This window comes from Meriones unguiculatus, chromosome 3 (assembly GCF_030254825.1).
Source record: "Meriones unguiculatus strain TT.TT164.6M chromosome 3, Bangor_MerUng_6.1, whole genome shotgun sequence".
NCBI lineage: Eukaryota > Metazoa > Chordata > Mammalia > Rodentia > Muridae > Meriones > Meriones unguiculatus.
In genome coordinates this window covers 162,115,093-162,134,969 of record NC_083351.1, presented here as the reverse complement: position 1 = coordinate 162,134,969, position 19,877 = coordinate 162,115,093, and the positions used below count along the sequence as shown (strand labels likewise).

The 19,877-nt window shown below is 39.8% G+C and overlaps 1 protein-coding gene across 1 annotated transcript; it reads right to left on the bottom strand.

The window, feature by feature from the left end:
- Positions 1-1,962: 1,962 nt before the first annotated feature.
- Positions 1,963-13,366, bottom strand: Amtn (amelotin). Its single transcript, XM_021629277.2, has 9 exons — positions 13,279-13,366; positions 13,106-13,174; positions 11,244-11,330; positions 9,654-9,719; positions 8,111-8,197; positions 6,430-6,465; positions 5,061-5,087; positions 2,639-2,912; positions 1,963-2,197 (listed from the first exon to the last, which is right to left on the bottom strand). The coding sequence occupies exons 2-9, from the start codon at positions 13,157-13,159 to the stop codon at positions 2,187-2,189; spliced, it is 642 nt and encodes a 213-aa protein (XP_021484952.2). The 5' UTR covers positions 13,160-13,174; positions 13,279-13,366; the 3' UTR covers positions 1,963-2,186.
- Positions 13,367-19,877: the final 6,511 nt, after the last annotated feature.

Genomic DNA, 19,877 nt, shown 5'->3' with positions numbered 1-19,877 from the left:
TTTGCATGTGTGGGTGGATGTTCATATGCACGTAGAAGCTTAAAGTTATTGGGAATCATTGTTGATTGGTTTTCCTTCATATTCAATGAGGTGTGATCTCTTAACTAAACCCAGAGCTTTCCCACAGGGCAAGCCTTGGTATTCATCTTGCTCTGGGGAACCTTCTGAGACGAATTCCAGGAGGCCACTGTGCCCACCAGCATTTCATACTGAATTCTGGGAATCTGAAACCTGGCACTGTATTTGCATGGCAAGCACTTTAACCACTGAACCATTCTCGCTAGCTTCCACCTGCCCCCAGTCCTTTTTATGTTTTTACTGTGAGAAGGTTTAACTAAGTTGGCCAGACTGGCCTTGAACTCTCTTGAGTTTTCTCTGTCTTACGATGACTTGTATCAGATGGTTTTGACGTGGTCATAGGTATTTTTGGATATACCTAAGGAAAATTAAATTTGTGGATATATTTAGTTGGGCTTAGTGGAGTATTTTCCTATGGTTTGTGAATGGTTATTCCTAATTGTCCCATTTAGAAATAGCTTCTAGGAATGCTCCAATTGTCACTCAGTATGTTCTTGCACCAAGTTAAAGGTCAAAGTCACAATGTGACTGCATTTTATGGAGCTTACTGACAGTAGGAATTTATAATATTAAGGGAAGAAGAAAAAAAATGTCTAAACATTTGAAGCCAGAGACTAGTCTAAGAAAAATGGTACCAGTTATCAGATGGCAAAATTGGTTGCACAGGTTTCCGTTTTCACTGATGCCTCATTTATCAGGGATGTCATTCCACTCAGGAATATATTTGATATGCAGCATTTATAATTAGGCTTATTACAATTTTAAATTTTTTGGTGTGGGTTGAGTGAAATTGATTTTTACCAGAAGTACTTTGTTAAGTCAAACAGTGTAACAGTGAAAGAAACGTGAGATTTCTGTGTGTGAAGATCAATATATGTAAACGGGAAGAGGATTAAAGTAAACAGAAGTGACTCAACCTTCAATTGCTGGAAGGTCTCTGAGATCCTTTGGGTGTATTGGCAAAGTAAATCTATTTTTATAATAATATTCAAATGTTTTACTTTGTAATTGTACTCCTCTGAATCTTACACTGTGAAAATGTCTAACATGAAATCCAGGAGCAGATGAGTCATAATATCTTTTCATACATCAAACATGAGGAGCTGTCAAGACTAAAGTCATTCTTCTTGCTGGCCTTTTTTTTTTGAAAGTTTGACCACACAAAGGTGACAATTTATATGCGTGCCTGTGAGATGCTATAGATATGAAACACTGAGTGACAAATCCTTAACCCCTGAAGGACCTGGTATGGAATGCCAGGTGTATATTTAGGTCAATTGTATAGGGATGGGACCAGATACACACACTGAAAAATGCCGTTAGCCTGATGTGTGGGGTGGGGTGAGGTGGAGTGGGGAAGGGGAGGGCTCTATTTTAACTCTGCTGAACTGCAGTGGTCGGGTTATAAATTTAACCAGACTAACTTCTGCCTTTTAGGTGGATAAGGATAAGATGAGAGCATCACATTGGTCTGACTGAGTAGTTGCTTTTACAATGCTGTTTCCTACAGCTATCCCATACTAAACACCGAATGCCACAAACCTGGCTCTCACTCTAAAGCTGTTCACGGGCTGGTTTCTATTGTTTGCCACGAATTATCAGAAATAATTTACTTATTAAAAGTTAAACTGTGTTTCTTCACGAGCATGTTTCCAGGTAGCTGGGAATGTGGAGTTTATCTCCACATTGTTATCTGTCCTTTCCTTTGGTGGAAACCCTTCCCACTTCCAAGGGAAGTTCCAGGCTTAAAGTCATGGGGGTGTGCTGAGGTAATGCAGTTTCTGAGCTCATCCAACTTTTCTCCAGCCCCAAAGAAGAGAAAAGTCAGTTTTCAAAATATATTTTAATACACACATCCTCCAGGTCAGAAGTGGCATAGTAAAGTATTTCAAAGACAAATCGATCTATTTAACGAAAAATTCTTTTGAAGTCGGAATTGTTTTCATTCAGTATGTATCTCCTGAAATTTCAAGAAAAGTTTTAGGTAAACTAAGAGTTTACACCTCCCAAGACCTTTCACTGTGTCTCAGTCATTTCTGTCATGTTGAAGGCGATTCACATGTGACCTCCAAATGTGATGTGGTGTAGCTGGGGGGATCTGAAACAGCTCACCGAGTTCCTGGAAGACACAAAGTGACCGTTAGATGCAGCTGAAAGCTTACTGTGCTTACACATTAGGTAACTGGAATGCAGACAGGTGGTTTATTCACGGTGCTGATTTCAGACTATTATCAGTGGCTTCTTGCAATGTTATGCAAGAATATAAGAAATTCTGAAGTTCATTCTAAGTTGGTTACTATTCCAGGTGCAGGCATGTGTGTGTGTGTGTGTGTGTGTGTGTGTGTGTGTGTGTAGTGGATGTTCTATCAGCGTAGTCTGCTAGGGTTATTACCATTGGATTGGTAGCCTAGTAAAACTATTTCTTCATGCGTGTTGATGCTCGCAAATGAGGAAGGCCCCTTGCCACTACTGAGGTCTGCATTTGTCAGAGCAAGGCACGGAACTCCGCTCTGCCACTCTGCAGGTTACTTTCTCGGTGATGAGCATGTTCTGAACTTACGATTTGGTGGGTCAATAGTGGTTCCCTCCGTGGTTTGTGTGGCCCTTCGCATGCCTGCAGGGGTGCTCATTTCATAGTCATCGTCATCTGTGACCCCGGGAGTGGTGACGTGGCCCGGGGTGGTTCCCTGGTTGGCAGGGCTTGCTCCTGCCTGTCCTGCAGGAAGGGCTCCTTTCTGCGCGTCTGCTTTGGCCCCGGCCTGAATGGAGGGGGGAATGCCTCCCGGGAACAAGGGGTGGAGAAGGAGGCCTGTGAAGATTTGTGAGGCCAGTGGCTGGAAAAGGGAAGGAAACAGAAAACAAAGTAAAAAAAAAAAAAAAAAAAAAAAAAAGAACTCGTTTTAATAAGGCTATCCAAACTAGACCCCCTCACTCCTCCAACTTGGAGGACAGCAGGTTGGTATAGGAGTGGCAGAGGAGAGAGGCTAAAGTCAACGAAAATCACGAAGACCAGGGATTCATCAGAAATGTGCACTGTCAGCACCAAGTCTGATGCTGGTTTCAGTGTTGGGGTTTGGTGCTGGGCTCCCTTTTCTTAAAAAGGGAATCAGTGTGGGTTCCCTAGTGAGGGGAGCAGGGGCTGTCTCTGACATGAACTCAGTGACAGGCTCTCTGGTCACCTCCCCCTGCGGGGTGCAGCCTTTCCAGGCCACAGAGGAAGATGGTGCAGCCAGTCCTGATGAGGCCTGATGGTCTAGGGCCAGATAGAAGGTCCTCCTTTATCAGTGGACTAGGGGAGGGTCAGAGGAGGAGAAGAGGGAAGGAGAGAGGGATTGGAGGAGGTGAGGGAGTGGGACATAGCAGGGATACAAGGTGAATAAACTGTAATAAATAATTAATAAAAAAGGGAATCAGAATGCACGTAACAAAAAGACAATTAGGCATGTCTGGAGATTGTGGTAGCTAGAAAATCCACAAAATATTGACAAGCTCTATCTCTATCCTTGATCTAAAAGGCAACCTCTCTTTTTCCTATATAAAAAAAGGGAGACTACACGTTAATGGAAAAATCAATGAAAGTTGATTAACCAGACATGGCCTTCATGGCTTGAGTCCCTTTAAGTTTCCTTCAGCGTCCTTTCCAAAGGCATCTCTGTGTTTTCGAGCTGCCTGTACTTGAAAGTACTGAAGGAACACATATTTTTCACATTTCCATGGTTAGGTTTGAGGTCTGGGCAGAGCCTGGTGATATGAATTTAAGCTAATTCTCAAAGTCATCCTGCGGTGATTCGAGGGCCGAGACCCTAGCTAGGGAAGCTTTGTCTTAGACTTAAGAGTTCCTGAAGGCAGAGCTAGATCTCAGCAAGGAGAGGAAGGCAGATTACCATGCAGAACATTCCAAGCTGAGGATCATGGCATATGTTTTCAAATATGAAGTTATGATTTAACAGAGAAGACTGTAAGTTATCAGAACACATTCCATATAAGAGCAAGCATTGTTTTGTGAAACCATGTGTGTATGCTGGGCTGTATGAACATTTCATTATTACCATGGATTGAACTAAACAAGAATTATTTGAAAACTACTATTACAATAGAACACGTGGCTGTGGATCAGAATCTACCTTTTTTTGTTGCCTTTGACACTTAGCTCACTTAAGCTCGCTGAGCCTCAGTTTATCTGTACAGCTCCTTCATGTACTTTGTAGAGTAAGAGAGAGGTCTGTTAAAGCATGTGATGTGAAATGCCCCCATCTCAGGACAATGTGTATGTTCATCTGTCAGTGTTGGCAAAGGAGATGCTGATTCATGACTGGAGCGTTATTTAGGGGAGTATAGCAAATATAATATGCATGCCTTTTATAATATAAAAACTGTGTTCTATGACCCTGTCTCAAGTCCTTATTTCTGTTGTTATGTTTGGATATCACACAATCCAAATAGATGTTTCTAAACTTGACCTGTACATTATTGCATAGAAATTATGAGTGACAGGAATAAGAATTTTAATTCCTGTTCTTCAATTATTTGTGCTTATAGGAAACAATTCATTCATCACTGCCAGGATGTAGGGAAAAAAGCTTATAAAATGGAAAGCACAGCAGATTTAATCCTTTCTGCAGACTCAATATTATATTAATCTATGTTTGCATCTGTAGAATAGTATATAACCTCCAGCAAAAGGTTTAAAAGTCAATAAAAAATAAAGTTTAAAAGTGTTCAATGGCCCTCTGGGTGAATGCTGCATCTGTTAGCAATATATACAAAGCTAATGCAAAGTAAAGTTAATGGAAAATATTAGAACAAAGATGACAGAATTTTTAGCTGAGAAGGAAGAATCAAATTCAAGGAGGTATGAAAATGCACAGCACATTGTACGGAATGTAGGAGATGGGGTTGTAAAAAAAAAACCAATTGGAAGGACAGAGAACACTGTGAGAAGAACTTAAAAATGTTAGTGACTGGAAAGGTTTTCTTTTTACCAGTTCCTCTGAGCTCAGGAGAGTGCCCTAAAAGCAAAATGATAAACAGAAGCAATTAGAGAAAATTTCAATATATTCAATGTAATGTATATAACATAACTCAAAAACTTTAAATACTTTGAAGTAGTATAAGGAAAGGTTTTTACTTTCAATGATCTATTAAATGGTCTGGTATTTATACCACAAAACTCATGTCAGCATGTGACATAGGACTGCTCATGTTTATTATTGAATAATGTAACTTACCTTTATTTGAAAATTATATATATTATTAAGTGATAGATATACATTGGAAGGAGCCTAGAGAATATAGAAAGCAACCAAAAAAACAATCCTATGATTCACATATGATGGTCTTTCTAGGTGTTTTCTACAAATTTATTCTTCATGTAATAGAAACCTTTATTTATACTGTTGTTTGTCTTTCTTTTTCTCTTATTATTTTATAACAACCCCTTAGTTGTCTCACCTCAAAATGGAAATAACTGTAATCTTAAATGTCTGTAGCATTTATTTTTGGTTATGTTGTAGCTTACATAATTTTTCTTTTTGGTTTAAGGTTTAGCTGTATTTTTATATACCACAAATATCTGATGAGTATGTTTTACTTAAGTCTTTGCTGCACTTCAGACTTTTTTTTTTCTTGATATACGCTTAGAAGTGGAAGAAATAGCTGGTAGGAGTGGGTGTGGGGAATGTCATTCTCCTGTAATCCCAGCACTGGGAAGGCTGAGGCAGAAGGATTGCAAACTCAAGGATGGCCTAATATCCACAGGCCTGTTTAGACACTAAGGATTCTGAGGGACTTTATTCTAACATTTGCCTCTGATTTTAGGAATGAAGCCACCATCTGATGCTGACACTGATCTTGGCCCTTGATGATTTTATCAGTGAACTCAAGAGTAACTTTTGTAAAAGCAAATAGGAAGAGGAAGAAAAGGAGTTGAACATTTAGGGATGAACCCTTGTGGCTAAAGTAGATAAAATAACCCCCCACATCACAAGTCATCATACTCATCCCATGAAGTTGTCTCTTTCTCGGCAGTGTAGTTCAAGGGGTGACCAGCTGCTTTGTTTACTGGGGGTGTGGCTAGATGAGCAACTATACGTCACTTATTTCTAGAGTGGATGTTAATCGTGAGTTCTACGAGACACTGTGCCATTGTTAACTGAAATGGTACTGCGAAGAACTTAGAACTGACTGCATCTGCCAGCCAGCCAGGCCCAGGTAAATTCCATCTTTCTATTCTCAGTGCTCACTCAGTGCAAAGCGAGTTAGACTCCTGGTGCCTGATTGGTGAATTGGGACACGAGATATATTTTGCCCATGGGTGATTGAAAATCACAGTCTGTTTAGCGATGGTCTTACCTGAGTTCCAAGCTGTGCCACAATAATGGGTAACATCTGAAAAACAAAGGGACAGAAACCACTGTTAAAATATAATCCTGGGTGTGCATGGGGGATTATGGGTTACACTTGCTCAGCAACCCGCAGCCACAGTGGAGATCTTCCAGGTAGGTGAGAGGTGCTGATGGTGGGGTTAGTGTTATCAGTTGCTGGCTGAAATGGAGGAAGATTTGGTGTGGTGTGATATTCTCTACCTCTCTGAAAAAAAAAACTTACAATTTTATTTTTATTTATGAAAAATAGAAAATTCATAGTCTGGAAAAAATATCATCAAAATTGACCTTTAACTTGGTATGTACCACGCTGAAAGATTTGAATCTTATGGGCTCTCCACCTTATTCTTTTCCCATTCAGCAGGCACAGTGGCACACAGTAATGCCTGTCAGGCCAACAATGACAAGTACACATCTTTCTAGAAAAGCCAGCCACCTTCTTGTTTACCAGCAGCAAAATATAACAGCAGCTAAAGCAGCAGGAACAGACCCAACTAACTGTCATCGTGGGTGAGGGAGCGATAGGCAGGATTTTGGAGGACACCAAATTAATCTGTTACCATCTTTGGTCAGAGGTGTTTCTATTTTTGGCAACGGGCAGAGGCTATGGTAGGGACTCATAACTGATCTAAGTTATGAAAAAAAAAAAGACGATTGGATCCTCAGCCCGAAATGGGCCACCTAGCCTGCCCTTTTCAAGCCTCAGGGGAAACCGTAGCAATGCGGCAGAAAGAATATAGGGGTTGGAGGAAGGGACAGAGTGCTGTGCAGTTCTGTCCATGGGGAGAATCTGGCTGTCACACTTCTGAACTCTCAGCAGCTGTGATTACCTGCACAAGTCCGGCATAAAATTGGACCTGTCAACATTCTGTCACAGACAGGGGTGGGGCCTGTTTATAGAGGATCTATGTACAGTTAATGATCGCTGGGTTAGACATTTTCTCCAGTCACATAGCCACTGGTTGGTCACTCATGTTCCTATAAATCATGTCTCACCTGCGATTCTGTAAGCTAACCTAATCAAGCACACTGTTTTTCATGCACACACACACACACACACACATAAACACACACACACACACACACACACACACACACACGTGAAAGAAGAGAGACTAGATGGGACGAGAAAGGCAATCAGTGGGAGGAGGATGAGGAGGGGACAACAGAACGTAATGGAAGGAAATTATATGATTAAAATACTTCCTATGCATGTACAAGACTGTCATAATGGCCAATTGTTATGTATAATATGTTTTGCTATTAAAATACTTTCCCAAAAGTCTAAGAATGCATTCACAAGAAACATTCCTCAACACAGCAATACAATTAGTTATAAGGATGTCAGTATAACATGACTTTAGAAGCCAGAAATTTGAAAACAAAACAAAAAAACCAAACAAACTTGATTTTCCATCATAAGGAGTTAAATATATAGGAGAATACTATCCAGTTAGTTATGAAAAACAACCTTATAAGTGAATCTTTCAGGCATGGAAGCAGTTCCTGCTGTTTTATGTTTAGCAGAAAGAACATCTGCAAATCATTTGCGTATTTTTTCCAAGGACTTTGAAATAGGCTCCTTCATCCCTGCGGCTTCAGCTGAGAGATGATGCCCTCAGAGTTCGGGAAGCCTTTCCTCAGTTTACCTGGGGTTGCGGCTGAGGCTGTCCATTCAGCGGCCCCAGTGTGAAAGGCAGAGTCTGTGCACCGTGGGCTACAGCAGCAGGGTGGAACTGTGGGCATCAAAGAAGATTTTCGTTATGTTTCTTTCAGTTTGAACGCCTAGGACCCTAAAACATATTTATCAAAGGCAAAAATACGTTTAAAGGAAGAATTTCCTACATAAGTTCTCTGTGTGTAATTAATCACAGAGATGAAATGAAGATACTTGTTTAATTTCCTAGCACAGCAAGGTCCATGACTAACTGCTACATTGGTTTTTCCAAAGATTTCTTTGTATTTAATTACATGCAAGCATGTGTGTCACATATGCATGCGTGTGTGTGTCAGGTTATGTGTGTGTGTGTGTGTGTGTGTGAGAGAGAGAGAGAGAGAGAGAGAGAGAGAGAGAGAGAGAGAGAGAGAGAAAGAGACTGAAGGTGTCTAAGTAGGACAGAAGATGGCACTGGACCCCTGGAGCTGGAGTTAGAGGAAGTTGTGAGCTGAACTATGTGGGTGTAGGGAACTGAATGGCAGGTCCTCTATAAGTGCAGAATGGAATCCTCTCTACATTACGCCAATACAAGCCCTCTTCAAGTACTCTTAACCACCGAGCTATCTCTCAAGCTTCTACATTAAGCTTAAAAAAAAATAACAAAAAATAGCAGTGTCTGTATGCTCTCATGCCACTGTACGTGTTTGTGTTTGTGGAGGTCAGGGACAACTGCTGGTGTCTGCTCTGTCCTTCCACCTTCATGTGGTTTCGGGGCTTCAAACTCTGGCTTCAGGGCCTTTGTTGCAAGTGCGTTTACACACTGAGCCATCTTGTTACCCCTCCCCCAGGAATTAAATTTTTTTTCTTTGGCATCTCCAAGGTCATTGAGATAATCCTCCTCCCCCCACCTCTGGCTACAAAATGGTTCTTGGACAATTTCTGATTCCTTTTTCCCCTCTTATGAAATGAATTATTTCCTAGGTACTTCCAGACAAGGCTGTGAGACACAGAATAAAATACCTAGTCCAGAACACTGATTAATAGTATATTTAAATGTGAACACTGGGCAGAATTGGGAGGGAAACATTTTTTTCTTGTCCAAACAGGTGGGTCTTTCCAGACGTTCTGTGAGCAGAGAGAAGAACTAGCTGTGTTTTCTCATCACCATAGCAGGTGACAATCGCAATCATAGTGTTTATGAGACACGTGGGTCTAGCAGGGGACATCAAGGAAGGTCTGGTTCAGAAACTAGGGCAGGGATCTTAGAGAGGCGATTTCAGGATCTGGACATTAATGGTAAGAATGAGGTCAGTTGTCTAGAGGGAATCGTCAGGAAAAATTTCAAAGAATTGTTGAGTGCCTCCTGACTCAACAATTTTCTCTTGCTCTTCTTCCAGCCCACTGCCAGTGAGTGCATGTGCGCATGCGCTTGTGGATAGACGTTGCTCTATGGTCTTGACTCTCCTCCGTGTTTAAACATCAGGTGCCCTATTTATTAAACAAAAGGGAGCGGGGTGATGTAAAAGAGTACTTACCAGTTGCAGGTCTGATCCCAGAGCGAGCATCTGTGTTAATGGTATTAGATTTATGGAAGGGAAAACCTGCAGGGCATTGAAACTGGGCGTTAGACAAGAGGTCATCTGTTTTTGTTACAGTGTCAATGGAAGACAGTCTTAGGTAGTTAATACTGCTCTCACAGATGTACATTTGCCACTAAAATCAGTGAAGGCAAAGATTCAGGCCCTTTCACTACCCTTGAATTGTCTACAGGAGGCCTCAGGGTTTCCTGTGTTGTTTTGGATGGCTTAGCTGTATACCAAGTTTGTGGTATTTATCAGGTGATTTATTTATGATTATTATTTAGTTATAATATTTTGTCTTAGTACTCAATTTTGCACATCCAGTTTTATATTTTTCTCTCTAAAGAATGTATCGAATAGTATAAGCTACAGGTTCTTTAAGGAGTTAGATTGATTCAACTTGAATGATTTGCAATGTCCAATAACTAAAGAGATAGCTTGCACTTATAATACTATTGACAAATATTTCAGAGTCTAGATGAAGGCAAGGCAGGGTCCTTTATAGCAAAGTAGGAGTTGGAGGGGTGGGAAACACAGAAGCTAAAAGATAACATAGTTTTCAAGGTTATTTAAATATGCCTTGAATAAACAGGCTTTACGGCAACAATCAGTTCATCGGCAAACCATCAGTTCATCAGCAACCCATCACAGTTCATCGGCAACCCATCAGTTCATAGGCAACCCATCAGTTCATTGGCAGTGATGAGACTTAAGAAAACTATGTGGGGACTGAGGGAGACCTCAGTGGATACAGCCTGAGCTGTGCAAGCATGGGGTCCCTGGTAAAGAGCTGCATGTGTAATTCCAGTGCTGGGGGAGGAAAAGCAGGATCTCAAGAGCTCACTGGCCTGCCAGGCTTGTCAATAGAAGAAGAAAGTAACAGAGGCAGACATCTAATGTCAACCTCTGGTCTCCACACATTCATACACATGCATACCACACGGGACACACACACTCCTTCCCCCACACAGATGCACAGACACACGGACATATACAGACACACAGACACCTGGACATATGGTGACACATACACATACAGATATACACACATGAAGACACAGACAGACAGACAGACAGACAGACACACACACACACACACACACATACACACACACACACACACACACGCACGCACAGACACAGCAGGGGCCCTGAAGAGAGTGAGAGAGCCATGAGAAAAGCCATAGTTATTTTTCTATGCACCTCCTAGCCTGTCTTTTTTGTTTGTTTGTTTGCAAACCACACTAAGTGTCACAGTTTTGTAAACTGGTGATACCATCCACTTTTCAAAGCTGTTTAGATTTAGTTGTTAAACCAAATTCCTGCTCATTTAACTCATATTCAAGGGGGGAGGGGGAAATGAGGCTGTTTTGCTTTCTTCATTTAAATGTAAAAGCAAGTCCTTTGGCTTTCTTTTGTTGTTTCTCCCAAAGAAAAAGCCTCTTCAGATACGAGACTGTGCAAATCTTGACTTTTTAGAAATTCATCAGTCTTAACATGCTTCCTTTCCTGGTTTATAAACCCCTGCCATTTTTGGGAGCTTACCTGATTTTGTTGCTGTTGGGTTAGTAGTGTCACCTGATCTGGAGTCGGTTTTGTTGGAGGAAGTCCCAAAGCAGGGCTAAGCTGCTTCTGTGAATGTAAATATTTGATAAAGTGAGAGGAATGTGCTTGAGGTTTTGGATCCATTTATATCCAGAAGGCAACAGGCCGTTCCCTGAACAGCACTATGAATTCTGACTCCACGTCTTCTGGAGCAGTTTTAAGTCCTCAAATATTTTATGGTTGTCAGGAGACAGAATCAGACCGGGCAATTGCCAGAGGTTGAAGAAGAGGAAGGTAAGCCAGGACACAGGGGGCCCCACTGGTTGTCCCTGGCCCCCATTTATTTACTGCAGCTGGTTCACTCCTTTGTCAGGACTTGTGTTATACCCTGAGTCTTAGTTGTATGCAATTTGCTCCCCCCTTGCGATATTTGGATTAAAACTCCATGAGTCCTGCTCTTTCTTTCTTTCTTTCTTTCTTTCTTTCTTTCTTTCTTTCTTTCTTTCTTTCTTTCTTCCTTCCTTCCTTCCTTCCTTCCTTCCTTCCTTCCTTCCTTCCTTTTTAGGTTTTCCACTTTTGCCTTGCATATGACATGTCAATCATGGAATGGAAATTCAGTCTCTTTCCTGGTCAGAGTATTTACTGTATATTAAGCTTTGTTAAACTTAAGGGTGAAAATGCCCTTGCAATTCCAGCAATCTGCTTGTGTGCATTTTTCTTTTAGGTAAGAAAAGACCTTCACAAGGTCATCTGGTGAGCGTCAGAGTCAGTACTAGGACCTCTGCGGTGATCCTAGTTCCTGAATACAATAAACCCTTCCTTCCGGCCTGACCCCAGAATGCACTTGCTGATGGATGCATCCCAGAGGGCAGGAAGGGTATTCCTCCAGTGCTACTAGTTCTTCGGCCATTTTAGGGTTATTTGCTCTTTATTTTGGCTTTTTTTTTTAAAAGATATTGTCTGTACTGAGGACTTCCTAATAATGTGCTGGTCATTTCTATTTTGTTTCATCCTCCCTATTCATTCTTTTTTTCGCAGAAATTTTTACAATCTAAGCTTTGTCTAAATAATGATTTGATAAGTGTAGTCACTGCGGATTCCATGGGGGACCCTTATCCCCTCTTTTTGTTCTTATCACAGTCTGCTATCCAGAGAGTTTCTAAGGAGTCTCTGTTGATCGAACAGAGGGAGTATGCAAGTGCTACGTGGCACTGTGAGCTCTTGTCCTTCTTTCATAGTAAATCTATTTTTTTTATATATCTTAAGCATCTTGATCAGAGAAAAGTCCATTCACAGATAAAATATCCCATCTCTATGTCTACAAAATAATTTAGGACAACTGAAGTAAGGATGAACACTCTTCCTCTTCCCCCATTTCAAATATTTTGCAATGCTATGTGTTAAGTAAAAAAAAGAATTCACTGTTTTATAACACACATTACAGTTTTATAGCTGAGAGCCTATCTAACTTAGATGCATTGTCTATCACATAGAAAAATCAGAAAGTATAGTTTACCCTTTTAGTCACGAGCAAGTAATTAGTCCCCAAGAAAATCTTAATTTTGTTTTGGAAAATAGAATAGTTATTCACTCTGCCTCTCATGTCTTCTCTATTGCTTTTCCAAAACAATTGAAATTTTTTTCCATGATAAAGTGGATGCATTTCAAAATGCAAAATATTGAAATTCGCACTAACACTTTATTAGTTTACCATCTTTTACTTTGGAAAGTTAAACTGGGAAGCTCAAAAAAATGGGTCACAGAGCAGAGTGGTTTTGTTGAAAGGCATGAAGAGAGAAATGCCTTTAAAGGAGGCCGGGGCTGAGGCTGGTCAGTTCATAAAGTAAACACATCGCACTTACGGGCAACGACCAAGTCGATCCTAGAAGACAAAACAGCAGAATCGTAGTCTTCATGTTCCAATTTGCTGCCTATAAGAACAAAATTGTGTTACTCTTTCACTTTCTTTAACCTTTGAGAGAAGATGACATTTAACAGTGACCATTTTGCTTACAATCTGGTCAAGTAATGTTACCTTTATGCTACCAGGCAAAATGATACTCAAAATCCGGATGACTTCTCCACTTTACGCTGGTGCAAAGTTTATCTTTTGCTGATTTGTGTTTGTAGATGGAATTTAAGCTCAGCTGCAGGAGACAGACAACTTAAGAGACCAATCAGGGCTAAACTGTCTGTGAAATCATTCGGTTTCATTCCCCAACACTTCATTAGGTGGTTTATTAGCTGCAGACATTGTATTACCCAATGTCTACAGTCTGAAGGTACTTTAGGTAGACATACCTGTATAATTTTAAAAAGTGCAGACAGAAAAAAAATGACAATTGTCTTTACTTCCAACTCTTTGGCAAAATATTTCTTGGTTTACTTCTTTTATCATATAAGAGTAAGCAAAAAAAATGGGGCTTTCTGTATACTTTATGAAAATAAAGTCTATTACGTATATTTCTTTAAAACTTAATATGCTTCCTGGATCAACAATGAACTTTATGTGTCAGTGCACAAAGATTAATTTTATTTATTAATGGTTAAATTGTTCGTTTAATGTTTAAACTTTCTTTTTGATGTATAGATAATCTATTATCACTGTATTTGTAAATTATGAACATGTTACAATGAATATTCTTATAAGACATTTCTTGCATATGTAGGTGTTACTTTGGGGAATATTAAAAAGATACAAACATCTACAATTGCAATGAATATGAAAAAATGCCTCTAGGAATTGAATAATTTGTTTGTTTTTAAATAATGAAAAAGATGAGATGACATAAGCCAAAGACAGGAATATAGTGAGGTTTTTTTTTTTTTCTTTTTTTTTTTTTTTTTTTTTTTTTTTTTTACGAGCTGTACAGCTCACACCTGTCTACAAGCTGCCAGGGTTGGATCTGCCTGCCAGAATTTTATACCAAAGACCACATGACATTCAGTGTTGTCTGTTCTTCAGCATGGGGCTTCTATTGATGGAAACATTGGCTGAGATGATGAAGCATTTCCCTGAAACGTTTCTGCTCCTCTACTGCTGACTGCTGACAGGCAGATAATCTGGTCGCCATGGAGAAACACTGTATAGGAGGCTAACATTAATAACATGTATAGAGAGTTCAACAATAGGAGTGCGCACATGTGTGAAGAAAAGCTTTTTTTGGGCACAGCTTTAGGGAGGAGGTCACCTTTGAGATGAGTTTTGAAGGATGGAAAGAAGTTCATCAAAAAGCAAGGGGAGGGGGTAAGAAGATAGCTCAGTGGGTAAAATGTCTGCATGAGGGTCTGAGTTTGGCTCACCAGCACTGACATAAAAGCTGGGCACAGCTGCTTTTATCCGGAACCCTAGAGCAGTTGGGGGCTGATCCATGCGGCTTCTTAGCCTATAGTCTAGCAAATTGGTCAGCTCCAGGTTCAGTGAGAAATCATGTCTTCAGAAATAGGGTGGAGAGTCATGGAGAATGTCATCCTACACCAAATTTGGATCTCCACATGACTGTGCACACACAAGTATGCATATTCGTGTGCACACGTGCACCCACCCGTATGAACACAGACATAGACACACATGTGCACACACACACAAAGGGGAGAGAGATAGAATACACTAAATGGATTTGGAGAAGAAACATGATGAGTGAGACAATGTAGGCATGAAAAAGTTTACACAGAACTAATGGATTATAAATGTTGCAGGACATGAAGAGAAACTCTTCTTCTTCTTCTTCTTCTTCTTCTTCTTCTTCTTCTTCTTCTTCTTCTTCTTCTTCTTCTTCTTCTTCTTCTTTTTTTTCTTCTTCTTCTTCTTCTTCTTCTTCTTCTTCTTCTTCTTCTTCTTTTTCTTCTTCTTCTTCTTCTTCTTCTTCTTCTTCTTCTTCTTCTTCTTCTTCTTCTTCTTTTTCTTCTTCTTCTTCTTTATTTGTGGTGTGTGTGTGTTCCTGTGTGCACTGGCAGTAAGTGCCTTTATCTGATGAGCCATTTGGCTGGCCCTTGAAGCAACTTCTTGTTCTTATAACCTTTCCTTGGCAAGTTCATCTTTTTGTTTTTAGTTCAATTTGTATAAAGCTCCTAAAAATTGTACATGGATATTTTTCTGCATCTTTGTGTACCCTGTGTATAGCTGGTGCCAGTAGCAGAGGCCAGTAGAAGAGGGAATTGGATCCTCTGGCATTGGAGTGATTGTGAGCCACCTTGTGTATGTTGGGACTAAAACCTGGGTTTTCTGGAAGAGAAGTCAGTGATCGTCATCACTAAGCCAGCTCTTCAGCCCTCCTTAATTTATTTTTTCCAGCTCACCATTTAACATATTCATTCTGTATTCATGAACATTGTTTCAGTTTCTAGGCAGAAAAATCCCTGCCTTTATGGAACTTATATTTTGTTGGTAGGATTTCAAGCAGCTTCATAGCATATGATAGACCCTCTGACACTGCTTGTTCTACTTTTCCTAGGTTTTATTTTAGGATAAACTGAAGGTCATTTTTAACTGTTTTTGTGCGGAGAAAAAATTGGATTTCATGCCATTGCTATCTCTGGGATTAGGCGGGAAAACCTGTGTTCTATTTCCAGTCTAGAGTATGGCTCCAGTGAAGAGGACATTCATTTGAGTCACTGCTTCTGTCTGGGGCTCAGGTGACTCAGGGACCTCACAATGAGGGCATTACATGTTTCAGACATATCTCCAACCCCAAGCTGAAACGAGACATGCCCTAGCTAGGAAACCGAGTAGACAGTAGGATTAGACTAAAAAAAGGCAAGCAACATTATGAGGGCTGAGTAATTTCTTAGACGAGAAAATTTAAGTCTGAAAGTAGATAACCTCCAACAATGTAATTACAGAGTTGGGTATCTAGTACATAGTATGAAAGGGGAAAATTTCTAAATTGTACAAAAGCAAGGTGCATCAGGTAGATAATTTTGTTTCTGAAATTACTTAGGGTATCAGGCTTCATTAAAAGGTTTATGAACTGCAAGTGACATCTTTTAACCTTGAAGGTCTAGGCACTTCGTGATACTTTTTTTTATTGGTTTTAGTTTTATGGGTTATGGACTCTTTGAACCCTTTCAGTCTATATACCATTTTCTTAGAAAAATACATATACAACAATGACTATAATGCATACCAGACAGTGACAGGGACTTGAGAGCATAATGATGACGACATAAGGTAATTCTCTGATTTAAAGGAAACTTGATGGAATTCTCTTGTGGTTTGTGCAATCTCTGAACATCTGTAGGAATTTTCAGTCAAGAAATGTATTATCTCTTCAACTCTACCATACTCAACACATTCAGGAAAAGCTGGAACTATCCAAGATACTGTTGAGCAAACCCAGTCCAAGAGTTCAGCAATGAAAACATAAGAAAGACTGGAAATCCTCTTTTTCTCATTTTGTCAGTGTCAAAAGGATGCTAGCTAGATGCATGAATCCTATTGATTATGGTGATTTAACAAGTTAAATCCATTAATATTTGGAAATCACACCAAGGATATCTTAATATACTATAAGTACAATGATATCTACTAAGCAGAAACAAGTTGAACCTGTCGTAGGTACTATGGTAACCAAGTGATTAGGACAAAACACATCCTATATTCGTGTAGGAAACCCAGCAAATATTGAAGAACCATACAACGGATGTATCACGAGAGATCAACAAACAGCTGGAGTGCAGATTCATCTCATATTGTTGCATTTGCTTATGATACCTCCTCTGCTTGGAGTCCTCCTCCTCCTCATTTCTTTCACTTATCATCAAATATCCTCCTTGATTCTAGCACCTTTATAAAGGCAGTCTTTGTTCTCCTTATTTGAGTCAGTCTATTCCTTTTCTGAGGTCCTATTGGAATTTATGACTTGCTTACTTCATTCTACTTTCACAGATACATTTTTTTTTTATTGTTTTGAGATATTAGATTTAAGGAACACTCTGAGTCTTCATCAACTGTTATAGTCTCTGTATCTCCAGACACAGTTCTTGTACGTGACAGATTTTAATTAATGACTTGAACTGAATGAATATACACCTGTTTCTGTTTCTACATTTATAAAAATAGGAAAAAATATTTGACCAATTCATAGGATCCCAGAACAGAGTAGGAGATATGCTTAGAAATGTGAAATAGAAATAGTTTTCCATGAAGTAGTTGGGTGGAGGCTTGACTAGGAATGGAATTGTTTATCTAAAATTCTACTTAACAGAAGAAAACTATGGATCTATTTTTTTTTAACTACTTGATGTTTTGTTCAGAGTTTATCTTGGCCAGGAAAGTTAGCCCTTGGTTATAGGTGATGCACAGAATTTTGAATATGTTTTTATCAACTTTCCACATGCAGTGGCCTTCAGCTTGATAGAGTATAATATTGTTATATTATACTGTTACATTATAATTCTATTATATTATACTCTGTTAGAGAATAATGTTATACTCTATTAATAAAAAATTTCAACTTAGTAGTAGACATCAATTATAAGCCCAAACAACAAAAACAAACACACATGTTTTTCAAAACAGAAAAGGGTGTCTTGAAGAGAGAAGGCAAATCAAGAATCTGAAGGAGCCTGCCATTGACCTCTTCACCCCCCAAGGGAGGAACAGTCCTGCTAGGCCACAGAGGAGGACTTTGCAGCCAGACCTGAAGATATCTGATCAAACAGGGTCAGATGAAAGGGAAGGAGGTCCTCCCCAATCAGTGGACTTGGAAAGGGGCAGGGAGAAGATGAGGGAGGGAGGGAGGGCTTGGGAGGGAATGAGGGAGCGGGATACAGCTGGGATACAGAGTTAATAAAATGTAACTAATAATAAAAATTAAAAATAAATAAAAAGGGTTATGTTCTTAAAGAAAAGACTCTGAAGGAAAGGATAAAAGATGCTTTGCTGGTATGAGGAAACAGTGGACAGTCATGGATGTGACTTTCAGTTTTGTGAAATTAATCAGAAAAATACCTAGTTTCAAAATCAAACAGTAGGCCAGGATGGGGTTCTGTGTTGGCATAGGAGACCCTGTGATTTCAAAGTTAGATGCAGGGACATCTAACTTTGGGGAGATTATCTCATCTCAGAATTGTAAGTGCCAGTCACTAGAATGTTATGGTGTGGAATGTTACAGTTAGATCTGGAGTTCAAGTATGGCGGTGCAGAAGTGGTTTTGAAGTTGCGGTGGCAGGGCAATGAAAGCTGAAGCAATGGCTTATATTTTAGAATGAGAGCCTAGGAATAAAAATCTTGAATACATCTACTTACCTAAGTGAGATCTAGGAATGTTTATTCAGAATATCCTTATTCCTGCCAGGCAGAGAGGTTACAGGCATGACAGAATGGGGACAGAGGAGATGTAAGGTCCAATTTGAGACCACCAAGTGGCGGCCTGCATGGTATTCTGACTGACATATACACATATCTGCGAAGACAAAGAAAGATTGGAAGAACTGGAGAATTGACCCACCACAGCTGAGTAGACACAGAGAAGCTATATCTTACTTAGGTAAATCAGTGGACTCCATGAAGTTCTAATTTCCTCGGGAATCTCATTGGTGGAAAAGACCTGTTCCCCTAGATGAGATTTTTCTGCTCAATAACATTATGTCATTATGTGAACACCTTACTGGTGAGAAATAAGCTGAGAATGGGGGAGGAATTTACAGGCAGAAAATTCTCATTACATGGCTTGGTGAGATTACTTAGTTGTGTGCATCTCAGGCCTAAAGGATGAATTAGTTACCATATGTTGTACTTCACACCCAAGACAAGCTGCTGAGGTTGACAGAAGGGGATCTGGCTTCCAGGTTCTCCCAGCATCCCTCAGTCCCCACCCTCTAAAGGGCATGGCTGGCATACCCCACCTCTACCCTTAACTTTCCAGTTTAGTAGAATGGACCTCTTAGAGGCTCTTCACTATAGAGCCAGATATTTCGTTTTCTTCTATATGCTTTTCTTCTCTCCCTCTTTCTTTCTTTCTTTCTTTCTTTCTTTCTTTCTTTCTTTCTTTCTTTCTTTCTTTCTTTCTTTCTTTCTTTCTTTCTGTGTTTCTTCTGTCTTTCTGTTTTCTCTCTGTGTGTTCTCTCTCTTTCTTGCTCTCTCTCTTTCTCTCTCTCTCCACACACTTCTCTTTGCCCACATGCACATCTCTTGCATGGGAACTTCCATGGCCCTATTGCTTAGGAACTGGGAACCCTCTGAGAACTGTTTGCAATAAGCCTGCAATTAAATGCTTTATCATCCCTTCAATTAGCGAATTTCACATGTGGGAAGAAAGATAAAGTATAACCTTATATATTCATCACTGGTCAAAATTAGTCACACTGAATAAATATGTTAATATGCTTCCAGTTTTCATTAATAAATTGTGTTCTAACCATTAATAAATTGTTTTCTCTTTTTTCCCTAGCTCCCTATTGGGGGGCTAGGAAAAGTACATAGGGAGAGATGGGGAGGGTGCGTGGGAATGGGCGGAGATGGAAGGAAATATAGCCAGGATACAAAATGAATAAGTTGTAATAAATAAATAAATAAATCTAAAATAATTTCATTAAAAATGTTGAATACAGGTGTGGGTTTGTACAGAAGAGATAAAAAGAAAAAACATTCTGGAATTTGTCCATGGGTCTTGTTGATTTTTAGAATTGTAT

Bases quoted from the DNA above. Each gene is read 5' to 3' on its own strand.
- Amtn (XM_021629277.2), bottom strand. From the start codon at position 13,159: ATGAAGACTACGATTCTGCTGTTTTGTCTTCTAGGATCGACTTGGTCG. The intron at 6,466-8,110 runs GTAAACTGAGGA...TTTGTTTTTCAG, and splicing joins AGCCTCAGCCGCAACCCCAG to ATGTTACCCATTATTGTGGC. The intron at 2,913-5,060 runs GTAAAAAGAAAA...TCCCTTTTCCAG, and splicing joins TCCTGAGCTCAGAGGAACTG to CCACTGGCCTCACAAATCTT.